Below are 15,883 nucleotides of genomic sequence, written 5' to 3'. Positions count from 1 at the left end.
TGAAAACCAAGTCTTACACTGATCAGTCAGTTTCATTTATTCACTGATATTATCTCTTTTTGGACTGCAACTTAGCTGTAGAATGCCAGGTGTCTCTGTAACAGAAAAAGTTGCAAAGATTTATGCAGTGTTATCTCTGCATGTAATGTGTAAGACTATTAGCTTCAAGGCTCCTTTTCAGTGTTAACAAGTCAGTGCAGGGTGTGAAATATAGCATGTCCCGCATTCACAGAAATGCAGAATCCTTCCTCGTGGCACCAAAATTGAAAAATGCTTTTAATAATGACTTTGCCAATTAATTCCTCTTCCAGCTACACAATGAAAATCTCTGAAGGTTAGATTTAATTTACAGGTGTAAGTCCATAGTTACAGGCGATTTCTGTGCCACTCTTGCAGGAGCTTTGTAAAGATATTAGTGTTTATAATCTCTCTGCATTTGCTGCTCTTGCACTGATTTATCGCTTTCATCATTTTCTTTGCTCTGTACTTCTGTAACTGGGTAATTGAACTGATTACAGCACAGTGGAGTGGAGTCATTGCTTATCCATTTGCCGTCTCAACTAGTACCTCCTCATACCTCTTTTATTGCAGAAACTGTAAGAGTGTTTAAATATAAGTCTGTGCCCTTTCAGTGTCACCATAGGAAATGATGCTTAGCTAGTCATACCATAAAGGTAAAGGTGCAGCACAACTCTGTGCGATTATTAGTAGTTACAACAGTTTCCTAGCAGTAGCATAAGGTGAAAATGTCAGTTGAAAAAATATCATGAAATATTAAATAAGTATCATCCAAGAAGACTGACATTCTGACACACTTGGGAAAAAAATTTTAATTTTTTACTGAGTAGGTTTTCATTCAGGTGGAGTTTTAATTAAATGGTGAACTTAGAGAACATCACAAATCTAAACTGTGACAACATAAATGAGACCATAACTTTTGTTTAATTATTTCTAACCCTCTGTGCTGTACAGAGAGGAAGTTTTGGAGTCCATACTATGCTCTTTTTCCATGATTATTTTATATTTTAATTGCAAATGTTTTACACTATTACCTTGAGACCATGCCACTGCGAACAAAAGAAGTGAGGAAAAGAAAACATTATTTTGATATTATAGATGGAGAACTGAAAGAGAATAAAATTACTTTAAGTCACAACAGCAGTTGTAAAGGAGGAAATTAAATGCAAGTCTTGAGTTTATATTTTACTTACAAGACCAATCTTTTCCTTAGTGTTTAATATTAAATTCCTTCATGATGAAATTCAGTTAACTCATATAGGATCAAGCATGATCTTTATATGTGTGAAGTGAGGGGGGAGGGGGTAAAAAAGAATTACAGAGAGAGAAAAATCCACCAACCAGTAAACCCAAGGCTAGGTTAAGGAGAAACAGAGATTCCTAGTGAAAAGAAGAAGCCAGGTAGCCCATTTTAATACTGAGTTGAAAGCAGTTTGTAGTAATGGTAAAATTGAAATGTTTGCTTATTTAGGCAGGTTAGAATTAAGCCTAATAAGATAGTTTCAGAAATCTTCTTTTGATTTCAACAGTCACGTTGTGGTCACTTGTCATCCTGCTGAAATAAATATCCATTGGGAAAAAGGAACATTTATGACAAAAAAAAACTAAATATGTATGAGACACAAGATAAAAAGGGAAGTGCAGGAGTTAAGCTGACTGTTTCTGAGTTATTTGAGTTACAGCCAGAAAGTTCTTTGTTTATTTCCCATGAAAGTATCTGTTTCTGTAGGACCATGATAGCAAATACTGCAAAAGTGGCAAATAAAACCTAAAAATTATAGTCTTAGGGAAGTTTCATGACAAGGCCATTTACTACATTTGCTTTATTGTCCTTTTTTTTTCACTTTTTTTACTTTATTAAACATAATGAAACATAATCTTTTCTGCATTGCCTTGAAACCTGGAAAATTAAATGTTCAGTATTAGGTTAAGAAATTTAGAAATACTGAGATTTTGGTTAAACGGTAATTAAAATATCACCAAGAAAATTATTTCTTTGGAATTATAATTGGGGCTTTGAAACAAGTGAAGGAAAAGAACAGTTCCTGAATATATCATCTGAGATTTTTAAAAGATCCTGTGTATTCAGTCATGTATATGTATGTTAACTTTGGGAGAAGGAGAGAAAAAGAAAATCAAGAGCAATGTAATCGTCTAAAGACTAATATTCTGATGCTGTCTTTTTCAGATCTGTTGCGGAAGCCACAGAGGTTGATCTCAACATGAGAGTTGGATTGCATACAGGCAGGGTGCTTTGTGGTGTCCTGGGTCTCCGAAAATGGCAATATGATGTCTGGTCAAATGATGTGACTTTAGCTAATGTAATGGAAGCTGGAGGACTGCCTGGGTAAGTCTGAAAAAGAACCATAGAAAAAGAAACCTGTATGGGTGAAGGATTTATTTCCTTCTTTGAGGCGTTTGCAGTGTAATTGCTGTTGATAAGAAGGGTTGTGTTCAGTAAGAGCAATCAATGTATTATGTGATTTATCATGTGGAATTCTCCAAATGATCTTGATATTTACATTAGTAATAGGTTAGATTAGAAGCAAAACATTTCCGAACAAAATCCTTATTAAAAGCTGCCAGATATAAAGAGTAGGAATGAGACAATGCTAGGAATGTAGGAATGCTAGACTTTCACCATTTCATGTTATAAAAGTAAAACCCTCTAATTATTCCAGGAGATTTTTACCCTTGCACCTCTACACATGTAGGGGGTGTGTCCCTTACTCCTTTTACATGGCAAAATTTCCAACACTAGTAGCATGCTGTAGAAAAAAAATACCTGTTTATGCACTCAAATATTGATGGTGTGCGTGTAAATGATACAGTAGCACATAAACCTGCAGCCAACCCTTCAGGCTGCACACGTCCTGGAACTTTAAGTACCACCTGGACAGCCTTGGACCCAATTTAAACGCACACAGTGAAGCGTTCAGAGGTGCAGGGGTGTGCTTCTGAGTGCAACTCACATTTGGACTAGGACCTACCATCCTCTGTTGGATTTTTACAAGATCATGATTTGCTGAAGAGGGAGACAATGGAACCTCTTAATTTTTGTGGTTAAGGTGAGTGAATTTCTGTTTGTTACGTATGTCTGCCTTAGACAATTTTGGCAGTGTATTTTGTATGTTCCTTACCTTAAGACTTTCCAGTGAAAAAAATCTGAACGTGTTTAATAAAGGAAAGCAGTAATAGCTTTTCAGATATCTTCTGTGAAGACATTTCAAATGTAAGGGGCTTTTTGGGAGAAAATGTGAAGACAGTTTTCAGGATAAGAAAACTCATAAATACTGTCAGATGGCTGTGCTACCAAAACAAAGTGAATTAGAAAGCTGCCTGCAAAACGGAGTGAGTAAATGAAACAAGTCAGAAATGTGAAGGAGAACAGAAACAGAAGTTTCTCCTCTATGCGCAGGAGAGATTCGTAGCATGAAGTCACAAGTTTCAAACAGCAGGATGTTTTTCCAAGCAGGCAGTGAGGTAAACATGTAAGAAAGCCACACAATGTGGAAAATTATGTGCAGACTTTCACTTTCTACAAATCAACAAATCTGCAATGTTTGGACAATCAACAGTTATCTTTCTGTTCACTCTGCTCAAGTTTAGAAAATGCTTGTAATAGAAATATTTCTATGTTTTATTTGGCTGAAAAGACAAAACAAACAATTTTTTTACATTAAAAATGGAGTTTTGCACGTAGCTTGACCTCTTTATGATTCCGCACAGGAGTGTATTTCAGTAGCAACTAGCTCATAATATGTCTTTGCTTTAAACAACAATGTCCAATTTTTCTCTTCAGGAAAGTTCACATTACAAAGACCACCTTAGAGTGCCTAAATGGGGACTACGAAGTAGAACCAGGATATGGTCATGAAAGGAATAGTTTCTTGAAGAAGCATAATATTGAAACATATTTTATTGTGCCATCCCACCGTAGGAAGGTAAGGTCTAAAAAATTCTAGCTTATTCCATGATATGTTTTTGTAATTTAACAACTGTTCTGTGACATTCTGACAGCAGAGGCAATACTGGTATTTCCTATTTCTAGAAGCTCTAAAAACACTCTTGAAATCAGATCTTTTGTTTTTGACTGAGGCAGGAATGCTAAAAAAAACTAACCTTGAACATTACATAGAGAAGATGATCAATTTACTTTTGAAATTTAAAAATAAAACAATTTTTCCCTTTAACTCCCAAAAAAGAAAACTGCTGTTCTATTCAGATTCTGTAATCATTCTATCAGAAATTATATGATATGTTACTCCAAAAATTTAATTTACTCTTCCCTTCCTCCTCCCCTCAAAAGAGTGTTTCAGAATATTAATGCTCACAGCTTGGCTATTTTTCTTCTAGTTTTCTTTACTCTTTCATTCCCATATTCCCATGCCATTTTACTCGTGCTCTCCTAACCCTTTCCGCAACCACTTGTGATACTGGTGGCTCCTTTATCGGGCCTGGAGGATTCCCCAACGAATAGACATAGAAGAAGTAGTATTTACAGACATGTCATGACCACAGCAGAAAAGTTAGCAAAGTGAATTCATTAGTGATTGAACTAACATCCCCTTGAAGTGTAGAAAATCTGCCATGTTGCCAAGCTGTACAACACAAGCCCTTTTATCCAGGTCAGAGGAAGAGGCTGCAGTCAACCATCCTGCTTTCGAATGTATATACCACTGTACCACAGATCAGGTATTTATGCTGAAGCTGAGTAAATTTTCTAAGATTATTGCAACAAATAATATATTCTCTGTCCAAAACATGCATGTTTTTTTCTCCTGCTACGTTGAGCTGCTCATGACAAATTCAATGTTTTCCTTGCTTGCTCTGTCACTTCAGACTCCCACAATGATTTTGCTCGTCCCTTTCTTATCTTAGATGCCCTTCCCTCCAAATTTTCTTAAGTTCCCCTCTCCCCTCAGCTTCTTCCTTTTGTTAGACCCCTGGAGATGTACTGGGGAAAGAGGAGTAAGTCAGCAGTGCTGTTGAGGGACAATAACGTTTTCTGCTCTTTTCTTCTTTTTGGTGGAGAACAGAAAATGGAAAGTGTGGAAAGAATAAGGTAAGAGAAGATTTTAGCTCATTTGAGCAGGAACTTCATTTCTTAGATGTTGCTCAGGATTTAGCCCCCCCTGATGGAGATGGGTGTGACTCCTCATTCTAACCATATTTTAAGGGTAAGGAGAACAAAGGCCCAGCAGTATGATGGTAATATCTTGAGTCTCAACATGCAGTGAAGGTGATGACAGTGGTTTTTCAACAGGTTCATGTATAGTCATACCTTTCTTCCTCAACCAGTTACTGAGTTTAGGGCAGCCTTTTGTTCTACTGCAAAATGTTTTGTGACCTCACTAGGAGTCTTGAAAGTGCATAATCATCATTTAAACACATTCAGTTTGTTCCAACCTTTTCCACATCAAATGAGGCTTATCTTAGAAGTTATCTGCCATAACATGTTTGTAGGCCAAGAGGAACTTTATTGCTCTTTATCTCAGACAGACAACTCAGGATAGACTTTTGCACCTTTAACTTCTGAGACTCTGCCCCAACAAGTTTCATTCAAGGATTTGACCTTTAGACGGAAAATTATCCAATTCTGAAAGTAAGTATGAAAACAATATGAATGAGGTTTTAAAATGATGGCAGAGCTCCACGGCTCCATGCTTGAGGGTGTTAGATGAGTGTTCGACAAAAATGTAACCAGAGAAAAATAGGTCATCTTGAATTCCATGCCCGCAGTCAGTTTCTTGGTCTGAATTTGATGGCTCAGGGAGTTTTTATGGAAATGTAGGGAGACCAGTCACCTGGGGAATTTGAATCTGGGAGTAGAAACTCCTGTTGTTTTATCCCAGAAAGGCTGCTGCAAGGGTGTTTTTTTAATGCACTTCCTCTAAAGCATCTTGTTATTAGAGGAATGGAGTGTTCTCATCTGCTGTGAAAATCATGCAATCTCATGTTTTTTATGCTTCTGATGGTATATATGATTAGATTCATTTTTAGGTAGCATGAAAGAAAACAGGTGGAAAACCAGTGGGCTAGCTTCTGTTTTGGCAGTCAGTGGGGGATTTTCTGGTGCCTTTCTTGAAATCAGAATTAGTTCCTAAATTAACCAATCCCCAATAAAAAAGAAAACATAAAGAAGGGTTTAATTAAGTTAGGTGTGTTGCTTATTGCTGCTAGATTTGTTTGTCTTGGTTTTCTCTCTTTTCACTCCTACAGCATTATGTATAATTTCATTTCCTATGTTATTATATATCCAGTTTCTTTTCATACTGAGAAGAAAAAGAGCTGAATTTCAGAAAATTATTGATAGGTTGGTGCAGAGAGACAAGGGGATAAATATGGCTATTACACGTAGAAACTGTGTTGTGTCAACTCCACTGCATAAGCCAGTGATTGAGGAACAGAAGCTTGACGTTCACGTAATAAAGTAAACCAGGTCAACACATGTTTAATGTGCAAGGATGAAAACCTACTACTGTGTGAGCACACATTTCTTTGTCTTTGCAAGACTGCTGAGAAATTACTGGTGACTGCTGAGAAATGACTAATTGGTTTATCAGCTCCATAAATCAAATACCATCTTACCCATGGGTGTCACTGATGGGTGTGTGGAAGTGGCAGATCATAGAATCATAAAATGGTTTGTTTTGGAAGGGACTTTAAAGATCACCGAGATCCAACCCCCCTGCCATGGGCAGAGACACCTTCCACTAGACCAGGTTGCTCAAAGCCCTGTCCAACTTGTCCTTGAACACTTCCAGGGAGGGGGCAGCCACAACTTCTCTGGGGGACCTCTTCCAGTGTCTCACCACCCTCACAGGAAAGAATTTCTTCCTTATATCTAATCTAAATCTACCCTCTTTCAGTTTAAAATCATTACCCCTTGTCCTATCACTACACTCCCTGATAAAGAGTCCCTCCCCATCTCTCCTGTAGGCCCCCTTTAAGTACTGGAAGGCTGCTATAAAGTCTCCCCAGAGCCTTCTCTTCTCCTGCCTGAACCCCAACTGTCTCAGCCTGTCCTCATCAGGGAGGTGATCCATCTCCCTGATCATCCTCGTGGCCTCATTTGGACCCTCTCGAGCAGATCCATGTCCTCCTTATTTTGGGGACCCCAGAGCTGGACACAGCACTCCAGGTGGGGCCTCACAAGAGCAGAGTAGAGGGGAAGAATCACCTCCCTTTACCTTCTGGCCACACTTCTCTTGATGCAGCTCAGGATACAGTTGGCTTTCTGGGCTGTGAGCACACATTGCTGGGTTATGTTGAGCTTCTTGTCAACCAACACCCCCAAGTCCTTCTCCTGAGGGCTACTCTGAATCCACTCTTTACTCAGCCTGTATTTGTGCCTGGGATTGTCCCAACCCATGTGAGGACCTTGCATTTGGCCTTATTGAACTTCATGATGTTTGTGTGGTCAAACCTCTTCCCTTATCCACCAATGCTGTAACCCCATCATAGAAGGCCACCAAATTTAAAAATGGGGGTTATGTTTTCCCTTTTCCAGTGAGCAAGATGCTGATGTACAGATGCTGTGGTACAGCTTGACTGACAATATTAGCTCTCCAACATGCATCAATGGCATGTCAGCTAAACTGGCAGAAATAAACACTTCATGAATTTTACTGGTATTGACTGGCTTCTCCACTGGGCTCACAGATCAATCAGCATGTCTCATCACTCTATGTCACAGCACGTCACAGCCATCCCCAGTTGTCGTATACTTGCATGCTGATCATTAGACCACAAGCTACATAATAGTATATTTATCTTCAAAATAAACACCTGCTGTCCCCTCCTACCCTAATTCAGTCATTAACTCTTCAGAGACAGAATCAGAAGGCTACCCAAGAAGCACAGACAAGATGGAGTTTTTTAGGTGAATTCAGGCATCTGCTGGTTTAATATTGTATTCCTTCCTCTGGAGCCTCGGTAGCTAAAATGCAGACATATTTTTTATTCTCTGTGCATCATCTCTGACATTAATATGAACTGACCTTAGCAGGTATGATGCCAAGAGGAATGAAAATCAATGTTATGAGCAACAGATGGCCAAGAATCTGTTGAATTTGAAAGGTAAATAGTCCCACTTAGGGTTTTTTTAATTTTTATTTATTTATTTAGAAGACACATACCCCACATTCTTCCCTATTTGGTCTAACAGGAAGATCTTTCATCACAAATATCACCCAAACCAAGGATGAGAATAACAGTATAAGATGACTCATTCATGTATCAGTTACATTTTAAATGTGAAAAAATTATAAAGTATTCCAAATTTTTTTAATCTTCTATTGAATCAGCCACAATTCTGTCATCTGATCTGATTGCTAGTTTGGTGTATAAGCTAATGTATGTGAGAGCACTTCTAAGTGGCCACTGAGGGAATACTTTCCTTTTTGTTTTGTTATAGGGGTTTTTTTGGTAGAGATTATACTAATCTGTTGTTGTTGTTGTTATTATTATTATTACTATTACTATTACTATTGTTATCACTATTAAGCAATAATTATGCATGTTTGGATAACATTCAGCTTCTAAACAGACTTAAATAATTCATCTGATTTTCAAAGTCATACAGAAATTTTTTGAATTAATTTAATTTTTTTTACTGGCCATCATAGTTAAAAACTATGCAAATATGCTTTTTAAATATAATAAAATGGTATCATTCCCTGACAGCTTCTAGTGCTGAAAATGCCAGTACATTTTTTTTAAGTAAAGTTTAATTGTGTCTTTATGATACTTCATATTGATACTAAAACTTACAGTGATGTGACCAAAATATTGCACTGAGACAAGGTTTGAAAAGTTTAATTAGTGTAACTAGCCAGAAGTCTGACCACATACATGAATGTCTTGGGCTTTTAAAACAGGTCTGATCCAGATAGAAAAGCAGATCTCTTTATAATATATTAAAAATTCACAAGATCTATACTCTATGCTTTAGAGTATGGACATTCTCTTAGTTTCAGAATGTCCTAGCTTTCTGAAGTATTGTAAATACTACTGTACGTGCATGTTATTTCAGGAAAAAAAAAAAAATCAGGCCAGATCGGTTAATCTCAGATCCCCTTACAAGAACTTTATAACTGCTTAGACCTGCTGCTTAGACCCAGCTAAACAACTTTTTCCATTAATGTTTCCTCACTAATCTACCAGACTGATCCTGTTTCGACTTTCAAACTGTATGCTTAACATTTCATTTATTTTTTTTTAATAGAGTGGATCTGGCTTTCATCAGAATTCTTTGTTCTTTCATTGTCAGCACTGACGTTAGTGAAAGTATCTTTGTCTCAGTTTTACAGCTGGCACAGCTGGCTCCCAGAAGCACAGCAGAGGTAGTGAGCTTAGATGGACTGTCCACTTCTATGGTTGCTCTAGGAAGTATGATTCTCCTGCAGTATAACACCTCCTCAAGTTTGGCCACAACCTCGGCGATAAGCGGGTGTTTTTGTACTTGGGCTTACTTCTTTGTATTTGGTGTAGCAATTCACTGTCTGATAGCACCTCCCTAGTTTTGAAAAGGCTCATTAATCTCACCAGCTGAGAAATCAGTCCAGCACAGACAATTAAGCAAAATTCCTAAGGTACTTTTACAGATAGCAAAGCAGCTATCAGAATTGATCAAGTTTTTGTGAAGGGAAAGATTTCTCAGAATGTGTTAGTTTTTGTATTTACAGAAGTGGGCCTGCCATCATCGTTACTCCTTGCCAGCTTAAGGGATCCTGCTTCACTGAGTAACTTTGCCAGCTCCAGAGCTAAGGCAAAGACAAATAATGCTATAGACGATTAACAGGAAGCAATAGGTCTGTATCCAGGAACGGTGGTCTTAAAAATTATAAAAATAATAGGGAAACTATAGCTACAAATTATAAATGTTTCCTATATATTCATAAGTGTCTTATGGATTTTACAGCATGACTCAAATATAATCAATAATTAGCTTTCAGTAGGTTGCTAATCAACATCTGCAAAGTTTCTACTAGCGTGCTGGTGAGTTATTCACCAACTAACTGGGTATTCAAAGTACTAGTTATTTTTTATTTGTGGCAATGTAAATCGCACGGTATCTGCATTTACTATTTGAATAGCACTCAGTGATGGGCATTCATGAAAAGTCCATGAAGGTGAGTACCTCATCTGTTTGCCCTTTGGAAAGTAGCTGTTTCTCTGAAAAGGCTGACATTTCTCTTTCCTACCTTACAATGTACATACAAAGCCATGCCAGGCAGTCTCAGAAAATGCTTTCTGTATCTTGGACAGCCCTGCTCCATTATCTGAAGTCTCTGAGTAATGCTATGACCATCCTGAAAATCCCAGGTGAAAGGGTCTACCTTATTTTTTCTGAATCCTTGTCTGTTCCTTATCCAGATGGAGGGAAGTGGATGCTGGTTAGAGGTATGGCATTCTGTCTCCTGCCTGGTTTGCTGTGTTGAATCATGCCCTAAATGTTTTAAGGAAGGCAGATAAAATTTCAATTTTATTTTTGCCCAAAAAATAATTATAGCCAAAACAAAATACCAGCAGCAGTCTATTTGAAAAGAGAAGTTATCGCAATAGTTGAGGAAGAGGAGAGCACTTTTATCAGTCTTACGATTTCAGGAAAACTCAGCTGAAAGCCTAAAGGTTCAAGAATCCTCTCAATAAGCAAACACAGCTCAGGAGCATCCTTTGGAAGATACTATTTTAAATGTAAAACCTCTTGCAAATGTCAGAAATATCTAGAGCAATTATCTGCACTACACACCTGTGACTTAATTTACTGTGAACTGCAGATGGATTTAACAGCTCAAAAGGTTGATCAGTTAATTTGTTTGACTCAAGATCAAATAGGCAGAAATTCAGCAACCTGAGATTCATTCTAACTTGCATGACAACAGCTGTAAGGAAAGTGGCAAAGGCTGTCACATCACTTTTATATGTTGTTGTTTCATCTAGCATAAACAGATGTGATTTTAAACTTCCTGCATTGCAGTCCTGTCACTAAGAAGTAACAGGAAAATAAATTTTCTAGCGCTCTGCTGCTTGAAAAGACAGTATTTTTTGTCTTGGAGTACCACATCCTCCTTTACTGTTAATCAGCATAGCTTTGTGTCATGAAGCAGGTGATCTGCCTTCTACATTAAAATAAACTATTAGGCTCCGTATCTTTCCACCAACACCCAACAGGTTTTATCTGTTTATGTCTTTCCTGTGGCTGATTTGATTTTTTTTCTCCAGCATGGAATGAACTTTATGCAATATGGCACAGAGAAAACAACATAGATTCATGATGGCTTTTTTGCTTTGTACGGATGAAATGCATAGTAACTACATGTGCTTGCCTTTTGACTTTATTGGTGAATCACTTTTACCTGTGGATCATTGTTAGCATCTAGCATGTTTCACAAGTATAACTGCTCATATACACTCTTGAGATGCTTTCTATCATGTCTTAATAATACTTTTATCTAACTTTTAAAATTGAAGCAATTTGATCTATATAATCCATGTAATACTAGGATTTTTGATAGCAGTTTGTTTGATTTTGTCTGACCTGATTAAAAGATTGGCATCATCATGTGAACAATAAAAAAGAGGAAAAAAAAGGCTACAGAAGTAAAATAATGAGTCACAAGGTTCAGAGTGGGCCCCCTTGCTTTCTAAACTCCTGATGGAGCTTAACTGTGGCTAGGTCTAATCTTAGTCTCAGACTTGGTCAATGGTTTATCTCTAATGAAATCAGTTACATGGGTTTCATTAGTATTAATTCAGCATGCTGTCAGTCACTTACAAGGATCTGTTGCAAATAAGGGGTCTCTCCACCTTGGCTGAGGAAGATCTCTCAGTCTCAGGTAAGGAATCTCAAACCTTGAGAGGCATCTCAGCTCAAGGGAAGATCTCCATGCAGCCACTCTGCCTAGCAGGAAGAGCTCAAAGAAGGCTCAATTAGGGTGTCATATTTATGGAGTAAAGTGGTTGGCTTGTAGTCAGTTTGCATACAATGGGAAAGGCATGCATGATACTCCTTGTACCCACAACTTTCTTTGTTTCTGGATAAATGAGTCTTGGAAAAGCCACCCACTATTCATGTGTTAATTGCATAATCGGTGATCCAAGCTCGTATGCATCAATGTTCACTAGGTCACTCTGTCCCTTTATGGGTTTTCTAGAGGAGTTCTTGGCCTGGCTACAGCTCAGGCCTTTACCTCCTTTGGAGCCTGTACCAAATTACTGTTAGTTTGGTTAAGGGGGCTGACTGCATCCGTCACACCATGACTAGGAGAGTCCAGGGTGGTCTTTGCTCTCAATGGCTGACAGCTCCTACCGAGGAACTTAACTAGAGATCTGAATGCATAACTTGAATGTCTGAGGTGTTAATGCCTCAGGTATACCTTAGCAGAGCTGGTTTAACAGATAGACACACAGGATCTTGATGGAAGCTCTAGCTTGTATATTGACAGGGGCTGATCTGTGCCGGAGACTTTGCATTGCACAAGTTGTTGGAATATACGCACCCCAACATTGGAAACAAACTGCTTGTGTTACCACTCAGCACAAACAGAGGAATGCTGCTTGTGTTGCAGGGTGTGTTGCTCTACATCTTCAGGATTGTTTCTGCAGTTGCTGTGATGCTGTGCATCATCATCAATGTGACAGCCCACAGCTTGGGCTGTCAATGATGGTGGAATTAGTTATATGCTCTAACATCAGCCTCCTTCTTTTTCTTCCTCCAGAAATGTGGAATCTGTAGAAGGAAGAAACATAGGGCACTGGTATATGATTTTCTTTCTTACTGATCTAGAGATTGTTTCAGTTTTCACAGCTGCTGAAAAGTTTTTCTACATCTGTGACAAGAAAGTGACCACACCATTCTGAATGTTAAGAGTTTGTCTTTTAGAAGCTGTATTATTTACTGGTAAAAATCACTAATGTACCTTCCTGATGGACAGCTGAGGTGTGATAAGCAAGATGTATCATAAGGCCAGTAAAAAGGATGGAAAAACAAAAAACTGCTGGTTTTAACTGTAAGGAAAAAAATACCAAATCAGATTTCTCACCTATCTCGGGATGAAATGGCTTGCAGATAGTAATGGAACAAACACTACTAGCAAGAGTCATGGTCCTGCCTGCCTGAAGATAGAAAGCACAGACCGACATAGTGCTACAGCATTTAGGATTTCTGTAACTGTGTATTGAATGTCATTAGTATCTTCTTTCCCATGCCATTTTAAACACTACGATTGAATATAGTCAGGGGAACAACAGTCTGCTGCTGTTTCTGAGAATCCCAGAAAAGCACCAGTGAATCCCTTACATGAATCTCATGTATTACATGAGATTCAAACCCTGGGGTGTTTTTCCAGAATTTTAATCAGTGCTTGTTTGTTTTCTGCATACTTAAAGACACTCACAAAGCTGTAGATAGTCTGGCTGCTTTCAGAGTGCTCTGTTAGGAAAGCCCAGCTCTTAACCTTATTTGCCATCTGTGTTGGAGCAAAAAACCAACCTTTCCTAAAATTATGAAGCAAATTAACAGTGAACAGAATAAGAGATGATGCTGAGGGTCAAAAAGAAGTGTGAAAGTAAAATGCATTGACAAAATGAGCTAGAATGAGAATGCTGCAGTCCAGCTTTCTTGTAATGCTGTCCTGGAGCAAGTTCAGAGCAAAGGCACAGGGAAAGAATTGGGGTTGGGTTTTTTGTTTCTTTTTTTTTTAAGGCTGTTTTAACAGACTATACTGCATTTCTTGCCTTTATCAGAGACTTAAAGCAGAAGGTGAGATTACTTAAATAGTTCACTCAGAAGTTCACTGTGTCAAAAGTATTGTTCTGCTGTAAAAGTAATAATAAAAAAAGGACATGATTTGTGAGACAAAAGTGTGAGAGACTTCCTTTGTTTGTAATTTTGATATTGTGTATATGTAATAGTAGCGTGGAATATCCTCAGTCCCAGTGCAGAATCTATATATCCTGCAACCACTAGATATAAAAAAAAAAAAAAAAAGAAGAAAAAGCTATATATAAAATTATACATAATCTAAGAACTGCCAGTGTGTCCAACTTGTGTGTATCGCAAGTCCTTCGAGTGGTTAGGTTCTCAGCCAGCCATGAAGAACAGTAGCTATGTGTGTTCCACATCACATAGCAGCTGAATTTGGAAAGAGCCTTTGGAAGTCATATGGTCGACCTCCTTGCTCAAAGCAGGGCCAGCTTTGCAGTTAGATCCACTTTTGAAATTGCAGGTAGCTCAGGGCAACTCGTCTGAGTGAGTGCTGAGTGTTCCCAGGGCTGGAGATTCAGCAGCCTCTCTGGGCAGCCCACTCCAGTGCATGATCATCCTCACGGTTAAAACTTCTGTTCTTTGTGTCAAATAGGAATTTTCCTTGGTCCAGCCTATGTTCAGAAGCCTATGAACAGCCTCTTGCGCTTCTTCTGAACATTTTTGGGATGAGTATGGCTCTGTCTTCTCTGTAACTACTAATTAGGTGGCTGAAGACAGCAATCAGATCCCTCCTTAGCCTTTTCTTCCAGCTCTATGAACTGAATTCCCTCAGGTTCTTCTTGTATGTCACATGCTTTAGAACCCTAATTGTTTTGGTGAATCTTTGCTAACTCACTCTAGTTTGTCTACTTCTGGGGACCCCAGAAGTAGACACACTACTTCATTTTTTTTCAGTGACCTGAGTCAAAAAACTTCTATTTGACTCCAAGACAGCTGTAAAACTCCCCTGTATTTCCAACATACAAGGAGTTCATACTATTCATACATCAGCTGCCAATAAGATTTATAAACAAAAGGAGCAGTTGGTATGAGCTAAAAATGTTCTACCTACTTCTTTGAAGATACAGTCAGGAAAATATGTGCATATGCATGAAAATATGTGTTTGAGGAAAAGATGTGTTGGTGGCAGGGCCGCACTTCCTGAGCTAAACTGCTAAATAGATACCCATTCCAAGTTTTCAAGATGCAGGTTGTTCACAGAAATGCATCTGTTATAAGAAGTTTGCATCAAAGAAAGTCTAAATTCATCTCTTTTCACAGGACTTCAAATCCTTGTAGGAGTATATAGTCATGCTCTTGTGCTCACCTTTCTCAGTCATGCCTTCTTGAATCTTTTGCTAGTAAGATGTTTTACCTATTCTTTGCCACTCTTGTACCTTTACTGTGGCATTTCCATAATGAAGGCTGTCACTCAGCTTCTGTAGCTCTCTGTACTTATTTAAGAGCGTCTTTTCCAGTCCGTCTAATGGAGACGTAAAACTGAAGTTGTTGACCTCATTAATGCAATGACCACAGTGAAAGGTTTGAGCAAAGAAAGAGCTAATGATCTCTTGAGATATGGCCCACCTGTAAACTTCTGTGTATTCCCTTTTTATCTCTGTGTCTTTAAAAAAAATGAAGCAAAATGCAAAACTGAAGGGAATTTCAAGAAAGTTGCTCATTTTTGTTGTATCAAAAGAGAGACTGAGCAAACCATATAGTACTTCTAGAGGAATTATGGCTACATTAGGAAAAATTTGTAAGTGGAGTATCTGTCCAAAAAGTATGTTTTAGCTGTTGGGAGTGATAGCTTAAAAGCTGATCATATCTGCCATACTCAAGCCTAACAACTGCGTACTTGGTGTACTTAGGAATACCTAAAGGATGATTAGTATATGAATAACCTTGTACAGTATCTTCTATGCGGTTATTGCAATATAGCGGTAAGTCTTCTGCCAGAAAGCCCTCAAATGAAAGGGTTCATGTTGGGTATCTCTTCATGGAGACTTTTGTTTATCTATCACTTATGCAAATGATTACACACTAGATGATACACTAGTGTCCTTTTAGATTCCAGCTGATGACCATGCAATACAGTGCTGGTGATGCTAG

At 38.2% G+C, this 15,883-nt stretch overlaps 1 protein-coding gene across 3 annotated transcripts in view; it reads left to right on the top strand.

Annotated features, from left to right (window-relative positions):
• ADCY1 (adenylate cyclase 1) overlaps window positions 1-15,883 on the top strand; it is a 181,401-nt gene that overhangs the window by 104,717 nt on the left and 60,801 nt on the right. For all 3 annotated transcript variants that reach the window (XR_012629129.1, XM_074869914.1, XM_074869905.1), the window contains exons 6-7: window positions 2,207-2,365; window positions 3,821-3,962. Coding sequence is in view for 2 of the 3 variants with exons in the window: in XM_074869914.1 (XP_074726015.1) it covers window positions 2,207-2,365; window positions 3,821-3,962 (301 nt within the window). In the remaining variant the exon portion in view is untranslated. The remainder of the gene's footprint in view (window positions 1-2,206; window positions 2,366-3,820; window positions 3,963-15,883) is intronic.

Source organism: Strix uralensis, chromosome 1 (genome assembly GCF_047716275.1).
Source record: "Strix uralensis isolate ZFMK-TIS-50842 chromosome 1, bStrUra1, whole genome shotgun sequence".
NCBI classification, from domain to species: Eukaryota; Metazoa; Chordata; class Aves; order Strigiformes; family Strigidae; genus Strix; species Strix uralensis.
The sequence above is the reverse complement of the archived record's forward strand: the minus strand, read 5'-3'. Positions and strand labels throughout refer to the sequence as shown.